Raw genomic sequence first — 12,133 nt, forward strand, 5'->3', positions numbered from 1 at the left:
GATGTCTGCGTGAACAGGATGCAACATGTAACATACCCTGACAGGCAGGTAGGACAGCCTATCGTAGCCCTCGGAACGAGGGATGTGATTGGACAAACATTTTATAGTCCTACGCCTTCCACAGATGATATAAATACAATATAAACAACTTTTAGTAATTGCTATCGGGATGAAGGGGTTTTCAACCAGCATAACAAAAAATGTTTTGAAACCAAACCCTGCCTTAAAAATCTATTGGGAAGCTTAGTAATATTACAACAGACTTACCACCAAGAATGTGACTTTCTTTTCCTGGCCTTCTTTTGGACATCTTGCTCTCCCTTGTAGGAGGTTGATTGTGTTTTGTGAAGACTGTCCATTTAAGAAAAAAAAAACTACCCCTGCTGAAAAAAAGCAGCCAGAACCAGCCTAAGCTAGTCACCCAGCCTGGTCCTAGCTGGTCAGCAGGCTGGTTTTAGAGAGGTTTTGGCCACTTCCGTAGCTGGTCAGGCTGGGAGACCAGCTGGAACAAACCAGCTAAGACCAGCCAACCAGCCTAGGCTGTTTTTTTTTTTGTTTGTTTGTTTTTTTTTTAGCAGGGCCCTCCTCCCACATATATTGAATAATAAAATGTTTCATTGAATGCAATTTTGTTTGTTTATTTTACACCTCTGTTCAAACTTCTTTCTTGGCTTAAACTGAGCATGCCTTGCATGCAGGCCTTGGAGAGAAAAAAAAAACAAAACTATCCACCAGTTTCCAGGGGGTGCTACTGTGAAAAAGAACTTCCGGTATAGATATTCTTTGATAGTCTGCCTTTGAATAGTGCAATTTAATTAATGAACACCTTAGAAGTGGGTGATATGGGCAAAATCTTATATCATGGGTTAAGGGATTTAATATCATTGTATACTTTTCCTGGACATGGCCAAATTTTACTGAATATGAACAAATCGCAACTTCATTATAGAGTTAATGTGCGTCTTTTTACAGTACAATACTGTTAAATAGATTATAGTAGAAATAGGACAACTGTAAATTACCAGTAAACTACTGCCAACAGGCTCATTTATTATTCACTTACAGGACAAACTTTTACAGTGATTGTGTCCCGAGTGATTTCCTGCCCTGCGACCGAGAAATGCTGAGATGCTGAGAAAGGCTCCAGCATCCCCATACAAAGTGGTTTGGAGAATGAATGAATTAATGGATGGATGGATGGATGGATGGATGGATGAATGGATGTCTGATTGTGAATTAACAGTGCTTCCACTGCACAACAATCACCTCCTGGAAAACCATGAAATGACAATGCAGCACTGGTCTGAAAACACACTCTACTGCTCTTTAGTGTGCAGACCTTTTAAAGGCCAACCTCTTAGTAATACCTTGACCATCTGACATTTTTTTTAATGATTACAGGAAGTAATTAACTGGGAAATCTGATTTATTTATGTGGTCCCACTTATATATACTTATATATTAAATGGCTGAATACTAATATATACTTATATATAAAATAATCATTTGATTCAATGCACTTATTGTGTACATGTTTTTACATTATATTTATTATAGTTATGTTTAAAGAAAAAATACAATTACATCTATAATTAATTTCTGTAATTACTTTTCCATCCCTTACACCTTAACCCACCCTTTAATGTACCCATACCACAAAACCTGTTCCTAACCTCACCTCAATAGCAGCAAAAGTGTTTTGCAACACAATATAAGCACAATAAGTACATTATACTTATTTTTTGATATAAGAGTTAAGGCCACTTAATATAAAGTGGGACCATTTATGTAATTGTTATTGTTAAAATAAATAATTAGGCACTACATTAAGACAAAGGATTTGTGTAATCATCAGTTTAATAACTTTTGGACAGATGCAAAAGTAAACTCAGAGAAACACACCTCAAAACATTCACCATAGTAGACATTTTGCTAAATATTTGAGAACCTAGGCCTGTCATAAGTTTAGGGATTTAAAAGTGTCAGTGCCTGACATGACCAAAAGTTATTGCTATTTGACAAAAGAAGGTGTTTGATGATAGGGCAGGACCGTTAAACCAATGTTTCCAACTTGTTGAGTCCAGGGACGCTTGCTGCTGTAGGCATATTTATCAAAAGTACCATTCATTTCATAAGATGCTAAGATCTTTACATCAAGTAGTGCACCTTTCAATAGAACAGTATAACAGCCTCAATAACCAACTGTTCTTATAACTGTTTTAAAAACTGTCTAAGTAAAGTAAGGTTGTATTGTATCCTATAAAGCAAAGGATGATAATAATATCTACAGTATTAGAAACAAATAAAACCACAGATATTTCACATACTCACAAAAACAACAAAGATTAAAAAAGGAAAGTCAATGAAGAACATATTGCTGAAAAGTCATTAGTTGAACAGTTGTCAGAGGTCTGTATTTGTGCCTCTGTGGTTTCTGGTAAAGCATTCAGTGCTCCCACAGGGACGAGGCATCCACACTGAGCCCATCACCCATTAGCGTGCCTCCCTGGTCTCCACGCAGGTACTTGTCATTTTGACCCTTGATGCCAACCCGTCCATACTCTGCAAACTCAAAGAAGAAATCCTCAGGTTTGTCTCCATCTGTGCACACCAGACCACTGCTGGAGACATACCAGAACTTTTCATTTCCACCTGTGGTAGAACAAAAAAACATTTACATAGGTACTGTACATTCATCAGGTGTTTGTAAGAGTGTGTGCTGCTCGATGAAACCCTGGTCATTTACAGCTTACATAATAGCAATACAACTCACTTTTTATGTGGTATGCACCATCGCTAAAAAGCAGCGAGAAGATGTCATAAACAGAGCGGCTGCAGTCCAGTGTATTGGAGGATTTGTGGTGACACACAAAGCCGTTCTCTCCACGCAAGACCAGGATTGGACGATTAATCAGCTTTAGCACAAACTGCTCATCCTCCCCTGCCGAACACATGCAAGGATTTACAGTATGTGACTCATGTTAAGTGAGTATTCAGTAGTGACAGGTCAGTAATAACATGTTAAGAGTCCAAAAAATAACTAGTTTGCACTCACCCAAAGAATCACTCACAGCTGCGAGCTGTCCATTTTTCTTTGTGCAGACATATTTTCCGTTGTTTGCTTTCAAAGCAACTCGCCTGCCCAGCCATTCAATGTCAAACATGGTGCTTTCTTCTCTGTCAGTTACACAAACACACAATAAAACACAATAAAGTGTTCCCTGTTTTCATTAACATTCATTTATGAAATGCATCAATATGACTGTAATTTGTGACAATAATAGAAACACATACACTTCTGTGGCCGTGGAGAGAATCCCTCCGTGAGTAACGAGTGTCCAGTAATTTCCACCATTGGTTCTGAACATGCACTTCTTAGCGTCTTTATCAATCTCCATCTGAAACGTCTCCATGTCTGTCTCATCATCCTGATTAGCTGAGACACTAACACCTGGAAACAAACACATTTTCATGACTTCTCAGTGGCTGATGCCTCTTTCCTTTACAAAATTACTATGCAAGCAGTATTTGTGCAAACACAATGTGTTGGGTTGTTGAATGGTGTTGCTGTTGAAAAAAAAACCAGCATATTGTATTATGATAATTTAACAATATACTTTAGTAATTAGAACTTTAGTAATTAGAATAACCATGTATGAATGCGTATTTGTCATGCTGATTGAACTTAGGACTGGTGGTGCTTAAGATATTATTTGTAATTTAGTGCTTCTATAAAAAAACCTATGAATTCTACAACTAATAACAATATAAAACACACCAAGGATTAATAAACTACGGGGTTCATAAATATTAATTACGTGGTCTGTGTTCGCTCTAACTGATTTGCTGAAATCAAAACAGGGACGATAATAGCCAATGAGATTGTTCCGCCTACTACCAGAGAAACCAGTTCTTAAAAGCTTAAGAATTAAAAAGGAACTTTTATTTTGACAGGAAAATGCAGCAAAGAATATTGTTTACATGTAGCATGTCATATAAGATTGTTATAATTGTTTAAATGTCTGCATGGTATATAAGACTCTCTTGCTCTGTATCTTTCTTTGTGTGTGTGTGAGACAAACAGACGGCTTCACACTAGAGTTTACGGTTCATCAAATACAGATACGCTGTGCATCCATTCAGATGAACTGAAAAGGGGTGGGGCTAGGGGTAGGCCATTGGTACGAATTCATACAAATTGGGGAATATGTATGACTTAGCAAAATTCGTATGAATGAGATCGTAAGAATTTGTACGAATCAGCCACCTCGTAAAATATGTACGAATTGCCATAAGATTGGGTTGTCTTTAGCTCAAACCTCTTCTAAAAAATCCACTTCAAACTATAATATATAACAATATATAACTATATATATATATATATATATATATATATATATATATACTAAACTAAAATTTTTATAGGTGGCATGAATGTTCAATTCATTGTTAGTTTGTTTTCCTTACATACAAATGAGCGGCTGAATTACTTGTCATATTCAAATTACAAATCTGCATCTTATTTACTACCTCAACGTTATTTCATCAGAAGACACAAATACTTTTGAATGCCTGTCAGCCGGAAAACTGAGTAAAGGGTTTTTGCCAATATAACAGCAGCTTTCACTGTAAATTTCATCGCAGTGCTGTAGGGCTGTGTTTTACAATGTGCCTGTCTGAGTCTCACTAAACCAGTAATCACCCAGTTTATCTCGTCACTCTCTCACTGTACCTATAGTTTAAATAACATTACCAGTAAACTTACATCTGTTCCAACTAGTCGAAGTGGCCAGATTGTGTGGGTTGAGATTCAAATTGGATGCTTCAGAAATATCCCTTGACTGTCTCTTAAGCCTTTTACTGGAGTAATCCCTAACACTCATCCCAGCAGCCTGATGCTATAATTCCTACAGTGGTAAAAGGCAAATGCATAAAGGGGCCTAATAAGCAAGTGGTGCAAGAAACATTCAGCCTCAGCCAAACAGACTCAGCCTTTAAGAACTGCAGTGGTAACCTGTGATGTTTACATAGCTAATGCACTATGTAAAGGTTCTATAGTCAAGCAGTGGAAATCCATTTGCATTGTTATCTATTCACTACTGTTAGCAATTTAATGATGTATTCTACTATATGATAAAGCAGCTAAGAGCTTGCAAATATTTGGCTAGATTGAAAAGCATTGATCATAATGGCTCATAGTTGATGATAAGTAAGTTCTGTATCAAATGTCAGCCCACTATTTGTCCACAAAGCCTCTTAGAGACAGATGCTCTTGCTCTTGATTCTGAAACCATCTGAAAAGTGGTAATGGACTCAATAGATCTGTTTTATCCTATTCTAGGAATCCAAACAACACTATATTAGCTAAAGGTTGTTTTGTCATACTACCTAGAATTCTGCAGAACCCAAAGTTTGGCAAACAAAGTTTCATTCATTGATAGGAGTAGGATAGTTCACTCAAACATTTTCAGTTATTATTATATTGTGTTGTGAAGCTGTTTGACCTTCTTCTATGAAAGGGGTGTTCGATCCTGATCCTGGAGAGCCAACGTGCTGCAGCATTCAGCTCCATCTTGCTGCCACACACTTGCCTAGAGGTTTCTAGTCATCCTAAAGATCTTCATCAGTTTGTTCAAGTGTATTTAACTGAGCTCTCTGCAGAGAGCCTACAGTCCTCCAGAAGCAGGACTGGACACTCCTGGTATACAGCTTTGAAGAATAGTACTTGTTGCTTTTTTCCATGCAGTTACAATGATTAAAGAACCATAACAACACCAGAGAAGTAGGTCTATCACAAATGTGCCCTCGAGGTCCACTTTCCTGCAGAGTTTAACTCCAACCATAATCAAACACACCTGAACAAGCTAATCAAGGTCTTCAGGATTACCAGAAAGTTGCTGGCGGGTGAGTTTGATCAAGGTTGGACCTAAATTCTGCAGAAATATATACCTCGAGGGCCAGAGTTGAGAACCCCTGCTCCAGAAGATCCTAATTACCTGGTTAAGATTGTGTTTGATCAAGGTTGGAGCTAAACTTTGCAGGAATGCACATTTCCAGACAAAGGATTGGAAACCCCTGTGCCACAGTATATTCCAAGAATATGGATGTCTTCTAGTTCTCACTTTCCAATCTGTGAACTGAACATTCATTTGATTCTGATCTTCTCAATCAATCAGTTGATCCATTTGATGAAACCGGTCTGGGGTGCATTTTCCAAAAGCATCCTTAGCTTACTATGGTTGTAAATTCCAAAGAACTCTATTGATAACAACAGAGCTTGTGACCGTAGTTGCTTTTGGGGAATGCACCCCTGAATGATTTGGTCACACATTTCACTTATCTATTTCTGTAGATCAGCTCTTACGTGATCCAGTTGATTAACATCCCACTGGAGGTGAACAATATCAGTAAATTACAAATAATGGTGTTGATGGATGACCATGCTATAGGCAGACCAATATATGTATGCAAATCTTCACAATTCTCTGAGTTCCTGAATACCTATACATTATTTTAGACCAGGGGTGTCCAATCCTGTTCCTGGAGATCTATTTTCCTACAAACTCCTACAACCCATAACCCTAGTCAAACACAACTCAATCAGCTAAGTAAGATCTTCGAAAGCGCTTGGTAATACCTGATAAAACTTGATAGTGTTGGAGCAGGGTTGAAACTGAACTCTGCAGGTAGGTATATCATCATATCATGGTATAACATGGTTGTGAACCACTGGTCTAAAACAGTGGTCCCTGGCCGCGTTCCTGGAGACCCCCCAGCATTGCATATTTTGAATGTCGTCTTAATCGAACACACCTGATTTAGGTCATTAGCTTGTTTGTAGAGACTCAGAGACCTGAAATGGGTCTGCCAGACAAAGGAGACAATGTGCAGTGTTGGGGGACCTCCATTTAGACCAATAATAATGATCATGACATGTCACCACATGCAAACAAATGCACAAACATTGGTTACCTTGACGAATAGACACATATCTTTTGTTGGCTGCCTGGAAAACAACTTGTGGGTGGCTCTCTTCCAGATCAAACAGCTCATCTTTCCCTGGCCTTGAACAGCGGCCAGACTTCAGGGTGCCCGTGGGGCCCGTTGGTGAGAGAAACTTGCCCTCACAGTCCTTAAAGGCCAGCTTGCCAGACTTGAGTTCCAGGGTGAAACTAGTGTTAGGCCCATGCTCCTTTACCAGCTTACCATCATTGCTGAGAAAGCGGTTGTCACAGGTCTTCAGACTGTACTTCCCATCCAGATAGACCAAAGTGATCAGGGAGTCCACACCCCAGGGGATGTCGCTGTCCATGCAGACCTCGCCATCTGCGGTGGACAAGCGTGCGTAGCGCTTGCGGGATACACTTAGCAGGTTGGCCTGTGGGTGAAGGGCAAGATGCATGGCCCACTGTTCAGATTCTCCAATGGTCTGGGCAAAACAGGACAGATATTCTGCAGAGCCTCCAAAATAACGTGAATATGGTTCAGACTGCAGTGCCCAGCGTCCATCTGACTGCGTCACAAGCAAAAAACGGCAGGATGTGTTTGGCACTTCCTCCTCACAACTCACCTTGCCATCTTTATCTGTGGCCAGATAACGTCCGAGGTGACTGCGCAAGAAAACCACCTGACTGTCCTGGTCTTGCTCCAGGGTCCAAATCTGTTTCTTCTTCAGGCTGGTTCCAGATGCATTCACCTTGAACCCAAATGCCTCTGCCGTGAGGTAACGATTTTCATAATTAATAAGTCCGAACTGGAGCTTCAGAGCCATACTAATTCCATTCGTTGACATTCTGACCAGCCGGTTCTCAAAGGAGCGTTTTAAAAGTTTTGTATTGCAGATTAAAAATGCTGGACAAAATGACAATATGCCCTTGACTCTCCTCAGATGCTATTAGAAGGTAATTTCAAGCTCTTTGAGTTTGTTGCCCGTTTCTTCCTGTGTCAGCTCAGACTCAAGGCGGTTGTCCCTTTGAGTTTCCTTGTGTTGGATTCTTTATTGTTACAGCAGCAGTCCCAGGCTATACTAGGTTACCTTAAGCTACTTCTTTGCATTCACACAGGTGACTGCTTGCTGCTTCCTAATCAGCCTGGATTAAACTCAGCAGGACGCAGCACCTCAATCCAACAAGCTGCTGACATCATACACACCACGTCCCTGACTCCTCCCTTTTGTCCTTTGGCAAATCTCTCTCTCTCTCTCTCTCTCTCAGTCCCAACCCAGCTACCAACTACCACCTTTCCCCGGTTTTATCTCACTCTCCCTTTCTATTTCTTAACTGGATAGTTCTCTTGGAGTAGCCCTTCTGCATGAAATATATTTCTGTTCCAGTGACAACTAATACAATATATAGTTTGATGTTTTTGGACACTTGTTCTGTACTTCTTCCTTTATATGGAAGTGTTACATTCTCTTTTTTTTTTAAACACTGCTTATTTGACCTTCCTTATTTCCCAGTCAAATATGTATTCTTTAGCCTGTAGTTCAGGTACAAATGATCATGACGTATGACCTCTCGCACAGCACCTGCTGATCTGTGTCCTTATAAGGGTATTACTGACCTTAAACTACAAAGTTTCAAATATGCTATAAATTGGTGTCCTATTATTTTTGCCAGACCTGTTTTATTACATGATTTCATAATTTCACTGCCAAATACCTTACAAAAGAATGTAACTTTCTACTGGGTGTTGTGACACCTAGTATTATTGAAAGAAAAGGGAACAAGCAAATAATTTGCGTAACTACAAACCAACATTAGGTAGCAAACTAGTTTCTCGTGAGCTGAACAACAACAACAAAAAGGTCCAGTTCACATTGCTGCATATTCTGGACAAAAACTGCCCACTTATACAGGAATAGACTGTCTGACCAATATGAGCCGTTTATTTGGGAATAAGAGGCTTACCGTTTAGAGGTTAAAAAATAAATAAATTAATTAATAATGTTGTGGTGTTCTATTGAACAATTGTATAGAAAATCTGGTTCGATTCGACTCAGTCATCTAATATTATAATCATTCATTTGAGAACTGTGAAAACTTTATTTATAAATAACTTCATGTCACGTCATGTTCTTATAGACTAATTTTCCTTTTCTAGACTTTTCCTAGTTTGTATTTATCACTTTCTTGCTTCCTTTGTTCTAGTTTTCCCACTAGCCATCAATCACAATGGACACTTATCAATCACCACACCTTTCATTTGTTACTTTGTATTACTGTAGTTAAGTTCCTCTGTGTTCACTTACCAGTTGTCCAGTATTGTTTCGAAGCTTGGCTTGCTGTTTGGATTACCTTTTGTTGTTATCATTAATAAACTTCATATAATAAACGTTTCATATACACGTTTGTTAACCCAACCAAAATAAAAATGTGCGAATTGCATTTGAAAATTAGTTTAAATATAATAATATGTAGCTGTGATTTAAGCACTATATCCACCAAAATTTTTAAAATACTCATGACAAACCATACTGCCTGCACCTCAAACCAATTGCCGGCTGTCCAGATTGTTTGCATTTCATTTGCATAAACATTCTCACCTTGCTGGCACTTTAACCACTTTTTCCTTTTCATCACCAGCTCCCCTGAAGCAGTGTTTTTCAAACCTGTGCTAGGGACCCCCAACTAATGCATATTTTGCATGTGTACCTCATATAACACACCTGATTTAACTCATCAGGTCATCAGACTTCATGGCTTGATCTGGGTGGAGTCTATAAAGGAGACACATAAAATGTGCAATGGCTGGGGGTCCCCAGGACAGGTTTGGGAAGCACTGCAATAAAGAATGACAGCAAAATTGAGATATCCTTAAAACAAAATATATGTATACTTGAAACATAAAATGACACATGACTTGTTTTCAGAGAAATTTAATACATAAGAAACTTACTTTGACATTGAAGCCCATTTTTATTTTCGTGTATACCAGGGATTGTATATTACATTATATGGGTCCTATTATGCTTTTTCACTTTTTGAATTTTAGTCGATGTGTGGTGTGTATCTTTGCAGGGGCATGTCTAGAGCATTTTAAATGGGGGAGCCAGGCTGGGGCACAGCCTCCAAAGAGGGTGGCTACAAAATGAGCAGTGGAGTGGGGGAAGGGGGGTTCTTAGTGAGTTATTTCTACCTGTTTTAGCCCTTAAGTTTCATTTTATCACTGTAACCCAATGTATAGGTTAATTAAGTTAATATTTTTTGGGTTGAATATAATCAAATAAATTATATGTTACCACATGAGAAAGTGTACACACTGAGGCTTTACTCAAATGAAAACACTTTCATCATCCTCATGAATGTACATGCTGGTTTTGTACCTACCAGCTGCAACCTACACCAGTTTTTGTTCTGTGCTGAGTTATATCCTTTCATTATAACATAAAGAGTGTATGTAAATAGTAGATCGCGCAGTGTAGAGAGAATCATTTGTCATAACAGCACTTTGTGAGGTTGCAATGAACAAATAGTGACAGCTTGTTAGTGATTTTAATGGGAGCGCTCTTTGCGAGCTTTCTTGGCAATTATGCATTTAAAATGTAGAAATGTAGAGCAGAGCCAATTCATAAAAGAACAATGTATATTTAAAAGCACACATCCAGTTTTGTGTGAGGAAGAAAGGAAATCCACTTGCGAGTGGATTCGTGTTTGTGGATTCTATGGATGCACTATCGTGTTACATTACTGCGCTCTCAACATTTGTCGTTAAGATTACACTATAGAAACCACCTAAAATTAAGTTTAAAGAAGAGAAAAAAGGTGGTCTAGGTCTAGGCAGCTGCCTATATTACACATGTCAGGATCTGCCACTGCCAGATGCAGTTAGAAATTTACTAAAAACAAGGCTATATCTAGATATCTGGTAGGGAAGGGGGGCTTAATTATTTTAAGTATGTAAAATAATTAAATAAATTAGCACGATAATATCATGTATTGGCGATCTCGGAGGCTAAGGATAGGACCCAACACTTCTGTAGCGTATTATTTACTCACCCTCCATGCATCCTAGATGTATATTACTTCTTTCAGACGAATGTAATCGGAGTTATATTACAAATTATCCTGGCACTCCCAAGCTTTAGAATGGCATAGACAGGTGTTTCTCTTCATCAGTCCAAAACAAGTCAATAAAGTGCATCCATCCATAATAAAAAGTGCCTTACACGGCTCCGGGGCAGTCAATAAAGGCCTCTTGTAGCTGATGTCACATCACATTGAGTTCTGGGAAACTGCTGTCTTTCCGCTATTGAGTTTAGGGCAGAATTTTCACTTTCTGTTGCGATTGCAAAAAATGTCACCATTGTATGTCATTCATGCTGCATCGAGAATTGCAATAGTCATTTTTCCTTTTCTACATGTAAAAACACCAAGGGAAGGAGGTTGCGGATTGTAAATCTATTAATAATGCCACTGATTAAACCCACTATCTATCACAATCACATTGCTGTGTGTTTTTTGAAAGTTCTAATTTTGTTGAACAGGGACTTTCTAAATGCTCCCGCGAATAACACCAAATGTGGCTTAATGGACCTAGACAGTGATAAAGACCAAATTATAAAGCATACTATGTGTAGATCCGCATATGAGCCCAAAATTTGAATGCAGCACGTTTATTTACATGTTAAATGAGGAAAATACTTAATGCACTGAGACAGTGCTATTTAAAGACCACATTCTGGACACACCTTACTAATCAAGCATACTATGTGCAGAAAAACGAAATATGAATATTAAATATAACTGCTCTAATGCATAAGCCACATTAAACATTTTCTTTATTATGGTATTCTGAAGGTATAATATTCTGGGCTCATCTGCATGTCTTTTAATATCACCATCTTAGTACATTAAGCCAGCATTTTAAAATGTCCAGTATTGTAAAACTGTTCACAAGCTCCCAGGAATTAGATTTGGGTTGTCATTTATTGAAATACAGTGGGTTAAAGTAAGTATTGAACACATCACCATTATTCATGGTAAATATATTTCTGAAGGTGCTGTTGACATGAATGTACCAGATGTAGACAAAAACCCAAGCAATCCATGCATACAAATAAAACAAAACAAATAATTTCAGAGATTAAGTTATGTGTAAGTAAATGGAATGACACAGGGGAAAAATATTGAAC

At 38.4% G+C, this 12,133-nt stretch overlaps 1 protein-coding gene across 1 annotated transcript; it reads right to left on the reverse strand.

Moving 5' to 3' along the window:
* Positions 1 to 1,893: 1,893 nt before the first annotated feature.
* Positions 1,894 to 8,071, reverse strand: fscn2a (fascin actin-bundling protein 2a, retinal). Its single transcript, XM_051106186.1, has 5 exons — positions 6,973 to 8,071; positions 3,295 to 3,451; positions 3,056 to 3,177; positions 2,774 to 2,941; positions 1,894 to 2,652 (listed from the first exon to the last, which is right to left on the reverse strand). Exons 1-5 carry the CDS (start codon positions 7,790 to 7,792, stop codon positions 2,447 to 2,449), a joined length of 1,473 nt encoding a protein of 490 aa, XP_050962143.1. The 5' UTR covers positions 7,793 to 8,071; the 3' UTR covers positions 1,894 to 2,446.
* Positions 8,072 to 12,133: the final 4,062 nt, after the last annotated feature.

This window comes from Labeo rohita, chromosome 3 (assembly GCF_022985175.1).
Source record: "Labeo rohita strain BAU-BD-2019 chromosome 3, IGBB_LRoh.1.0, whole genome shotgun sequence".
NCBI classification, from domain to species: Eukaryota; Metazoa; Chordata; class Actinopteri; order Cypriniformes; family Cyprinidae; genus Labeo; species Labeo rohita.

Bases quoted from the DNA above. Each gene is read 5' to 3' on its own strand.
- fscn2a (XM_051106186.1), bottom strand. From the start codon at position 7,792: ATGTCAACGAATGGAATTAGTATGGCTCTGAAGCTCCAGTTCGGACTT. The intron at 3,452-6,972 runs GTAACCAATGTT...GTTTGTTTCCAG, and splicing joins ATATGTGTCTATTCGTCAAG to GTGTTAGTGTCTCAGCTAAT. The intron at 3,178-3,294 runs GTATGTGTTTCT...TGTAACTGACAG, and splicing joins CTCTCCACGGCCACAGAAGT to AGAAGAAAGCACCATGTTTG.